The sequence below is a fragment of the Montipora capricornis genome, chromosome 9 (genome assembly GCF_036669925.1).
Source record: "Montipora capricornis isolate CH-2021 chromosome 9, ASM3666992v2, whole genome shotgun sequence".
Lineage (NCBI taxonomy): Eukaryota > Metazoa > Cnidaria > Anthozoa > Scleractinia > Acroporidae > Montipora > Montipora capricornis.
The window spans coordinates 39,805,426-39,810,425 of record NC_090891.1 but is presented as its reverse complement, the minus strand read 5'-3'; the positions used below and the strand labels follow the sequence as shown (position 1 = coordinate 39,810,425).

The window sequence follows — 5,000 nt, the reverse complement described above, 5'->3', positions numbered from 1 at the left end:
GGAGTGGACCCAGAATTGTACCTTGAGGTATACCACAAGTAAGGAAATGGTCCCCAGAGAGAGAACCATTTATAAAACATCGTTGCTTGCGGCAGTCCAAGTATGATCTAAACCAATTGTATGAAGTGCCACTGACACCATATTTCGCAAGTTTAGACAAAAGAATATCGTGATCGACGGTGTCAAAGGCTTTCTTTAAATCCAAGAAAACGACTGCGTTTACATTACCCTGATCAATGTTGTAAGCCCAGCTATCTGTAGCTTCAAGTAAGGCAGTGACAGTGGAATGAAGAGGTCGAAATCCCGATTGGTGTCTTGAAATGAGTTAGTGTATAGTAAGGTAATTATAGAGTTGATCATAAATAATTCTCTCAAAGACTTTAGCTACAACTGGAATTACTGAAATTGGGCGGTAATTATTTAGATCTGAACGATTACCCTGTTTGAACAAGGGGATGACTTTCGAAAGTTCCCATTCATCAGGGAAAATTCCAGAAACAATAGAATGATTAAAGATAGTACGGAGTGATTCGGCTATTAAGTCAGCACATTCGCGCAAGAGTTTTGCAGATATTCTGTCCAAACCAGTAGATTTTGACTCACATAATCTGGATAAAAGAAGAAGAACCTTAGAGACGCTGGTCGGTTTTAGTTCGAATGTGCAGTGACCAGTCTCAGCTAAATAATTCAAATGAGAAGAATTGTCTTCATTGGCGTGAATATCATTTGCTAACTTAGGCCCAATAGAAGAAAAATGATCATTAAAGGCGTTAGACAACTCATGAGAATCATAAATAGAATTGCCACAGGGGAGCTTAAGTTCGCTTATGACACATTTGTGTGATTTCCTAGACATAAGCTCATTGACAATCGATAAAATGTGTTGTGTTCGATAAAATGTGTTGAAATCTTCAATATAAGGCAAACGCGAGTCTCGTAAGGAACAAAAGAAAACACTTTTTGAAAAGGTAACGATTATATTTCTTGCAAACATGTTTAGATGTCACTCTCTCAAAAAGAGTCTGAAAAACCATTTAAGTCTAGTAAACTTAAAGAACAAAGACGCATTCATGATATTTTTGATTACAGGTGGAATTAAATATAACAAAGAAAGCGTAATAATATATAAGAAATGACGGTGTGGCAACTACTGACGTGATTAACCACTTAAAATTTAAAAATATCTCAAGAAGACCTACTTACGATTCAACATCGATTTGTTGAATTATCACAAACAACTAAAAATGCCGGCTACCTCGACTTACCCGTTACACTAACAAGGCCTGACAGGATACCGGTCACAAAGGTTGGAATGTCCAACTTGTTTTTCAACCAAACATAACTAAAAAGAAAAATTTCACAACAAGAAATCGTGTATTCTGTTGAGCCGTTTCCAAGTTTTAATTGCTGTAAATCGCGTCTTTGTCTTGCATGACCGTCACTTACGGGCAGTGATATGTTTAGAGAAGCCTGAAAAATTCAGGAGTTCAACGGGGTTTGAACCCATCCCGCAAAGCCGGTGCGACATCTCAACCAACTGAGTCACGAAGCCACTGATGTTGGGAGCTGGTCACCTGTGGGTTCATATCTTCCGGTAATGAATGAACATGAACCCACCTTCGCACCGGCTTTGCGGGATCACGGGTTCAAACCCCGTTGAAGTCCTGAAACTTTCAAGCTTCCCTACGCGGTTACAGAAGTTGTGTTCATAACTGCCAGGATCATGGCTTCACTCGATTCCGTGTCCGCAGTTCAACATATGATTCGTTTCATATATCATTTCGTTCAGTAATATGTTTGTCACAAGACTCGGTGTACTAGTTTTATGCCGCGAACTTGATTTTCTTTGTCAGCGAGACGAAAGGTATGACCAACTCACTCTTGTATCTTTTGAATATCATCTTAAATGCAATGGCCTATGGGATTCTGTTCTCATTGGTGACAGGCCCTGATAGGCCCCGTATGACGTGAAGCCAAGTCTTGTACTTATGAAAATTCAGTTGACTGCATCGAGCTAATGGAACTTGGGTGCCACCGCGCACCGGTGGCTCAGTTGGTTGAGCACCGGGCTGCCATGCGGGAGGTCGTGAGCTGCCGAAAGTTCAACTTGCTCAAACAAATAAATAACAAACTAAAAAACAAACAATATTTACCTGTACATCATTCCAAGAGTTCCTCCACCGATGGATCCATTGATAGTTACAACCGCTGCCCTGTTTAGTTGTATTAAAAGTTAAAAAATTAAAGCTCTAACGCATCAGACAGAAGAGCAATTTTGCGGATCTGTATGTTTTCCTGTTCGGCAGCGCTGGAGACTTCGCAGCTGATCATGAGAACGGAATTAGCTGATAGGTACAGATCAAAAATACTTTTTCACCAAGTCAGGAACTCATGACTAGTAGCGAACAACAGCCCCATATTCCTGTCATGGCTTTTTCACTGACCGATTTAATTTTAGATTGAATTTCCTGCGAATGAGAATCCCACAGGAGCCCGATGACCAATCACAAGAAAGTAACTTGACGTTATAGCGTCATGGAACCGGAACTGACTTTGTTTCTTGCGGAAAAGACGGTCTAAAATAGATCGGTCTGTAAAATTGCCGTGACATAAGGGTTTCTCGCTCTTAGTCACGGTGCACGCGCAGGTCGGGATTGGTTTTGGTTTCACTTCTGATTGGTTGAAAAAGTGGCGCGAAAAGAAACAACAGATGTAACACACAAACAGCAGTGACAAACAAAATACAAAATTGGAGTTCAAATATACAAGATTACTAACTTATTAACTATTGACTATTTCGTATCAATAGAGGCGACGAAAACTTATCTAATGAAGACACAGCTTTTCGCTGCTGACATATTCATTAAGGTCGGCTTTAAATCTTTGATCAACAGTGTCTCCTTTATTTTACAGGGGGTGTAGTTTCGGATCGTCCATTCGCTAAAATTTCAAAATGATCCCATTTTAAACTGTGACCAGTTGATGTAACATGGTCCGCAAGAGCCGACGTATTATGACCATTGATTAATGCTTTAGAATGGTCAGTTTTTGTGTGCTGTTTGTGTATTATTTCTGATAAGACTGAGATGGCCGAAGAAAAAAAGCATTTAAAACAACAGATAAACCTGGAAGCTAGTTTCCACTTCATGCCAGTGATGCCGAAGGTGCTACCACAGTTGAATCCCAGCCAACCCCACCACAGCATGAAAGTTCCGAGAATGACATTAGTCGGGGACGCCATTTGTCTTGGCGGGGCGTTTTCATCGAAGCGTCCGATCCGTGGCTTCAACATTAACGTGGCTACTAAACCACTCACACCGCCAACCAAATGCACTGGACCACAGCCAGCCATATCCACTGCACCCATTCTGTTGAGCCAACCCCTGTGATCCCATATCCAATGAGCCGGAAAACTGTGTGTTAAAGTATTGAGAAAAGAGAACAAGGTGTAAGCTTTTAAACTGGTTCTCTCGGCCATCGCGCCCGAAACAATGGTTGTTGCTGTCGTTGCGAATGAAAGCTGAAAGAAATACTTGGAATAGATTTGTCCCATTTGGTTTTCATCGGCATCCGTCAAGAAGTAGCCAAGCCCACAGAATCCATTTCCGCGATAGTCAAGTGCGAAAGTGAACGCGAATCCAAAAATCCAATATGATAATCCCCCAAATATCACATCTATAGCATTCTTTACAAAAATGTTGGCTTCGTTTTTTTTGGAAACTGAGCCGGATTCCAAGAGGCCAAATCCAGATTGCATTGTAAAAATAATAAACGCGCTCGTCAGAATCCAAGTTGCATCGTCCGGATTGTCTATGCTATCGGCTTTATGGCTGGTAGATGGAATTGATGTTGAAGCAACTGCTGTCCAGTTCGTTTGGTTCATATCGAGTATCAGTTAGCTGGAAAATTCTAACGAGTACTGAAATATCTTGTGAGTGGCCTCCGTAGCTGACTAAGAGAAACAAAAAATAAATTATTATAGAGGCCTAGAGGCGACAGAAGGGTAGCCTCCACATACCAGGTTAGGAGTGACTTACCACGGACGGAGCTGAAACAGTTGCCTAAGTCAAACAGGGGTTGGCTAACCTCGTGGTCCAAAGAGAAAGGAGTCCTAATGTCTTTCAGAGTGCGAATTACCTCGTATATATACTCACCGGTCTTGCCTGCAGATATGACAACTTTAACTTTGTTTTTAACATATTTGATCAGGGAAATGTTCGACAGCTGTTGTCAAACAGGTTTTTTTTGAATGCATGAGACGGTTGTTAAATTAAAACGTATAATTACATAGGTGATTATTTGAAAAATATTCATTTTCTTTGAAATACTTAATTTCTTCGTTTGTCATTTCGACAAAAAGGCTCGCGGCCATTTTGAAAAACATAGCATAATAATCACCACCAATCAGCGAAGAGAATTTTCATTAATCACCTATGTAATTAAACTGAGGTGTATTCATTGTATGTCATGACAATCAAGAGAAGAAAGACGTAAAGAGACCGTGCATATTTAAATATATCAAAAGTGTCCTATGTAACTCTGTGTCGAAAAAATACAGCAGCTACTTACGGTAGGTAAAAAAGTGGCATTTACCATAAGCCCTTTAGGTGATTTTAAAGGCCTTAAAAGTTAAGCATTGAGCATTTTAGTGACCTTAAAAGTCGAGCATTAAGTCGAGCATTCTAGAGACCTTAAAAGTCGAGCTTTTTACAGACCTTAATAAACATGCGTATGTTTGACTCAAAGATAAAGATTACTAAGTTAAAACTAAATGATACAGTGAAAAATGAGTTGCGTTTTTCTTTTAGGAGAAAATAGCCATGATTTTCAGTTGCCATACTTGTTGTCAATGAAATGATCTGCCACGCTACTGGTTCATGTTATGTTCACGCTTGTTCTACGAAATTCGGTTCAAAGGAATGATTCTTCCGTTACCCTCTTTCCAAGTTACATCCTTTGCACTTGCGATTTTCAAAGATATAAGACCATTCCGTTCAGCC

At 40.1% G+C, this 5,000-nt stretch overlaps 1 protein-coding gene across 1 annotated transcript in view; it reads right to left on the bottom strand.

The window, feature by feature from the left end:
• LOC138015392 (putative ammonium transporter 3) overlaps nt 1-3,889 on the bottom strand; it is a 6,228-nt gene extending 2,339 nt beyond the window's left edge. The window contains exons 1-3 of the mRNA XM_068862418.1: nt 3,126-3,889; nt 2,154-2,213; nt 1,266-1,342 (exon numbers count right to left, since the gene is read on the bottom strand). Of these exons, the coding sequence (XP_068718519.1) occupies nt 1,266-1,342; nt 2,154-2,213; nt 3,126-3,883 (895 nt within the window). The 5' untranslated portion in view covers nt 3,884-3,889. The remainder of the gene's footprint in view (nt 1-1,265; nt 1,343-2,153; nt 2,214-3,125) is intronic.
• Nucleotides 3,890-5,000: the final 1,111 nt, after the last annotated feature.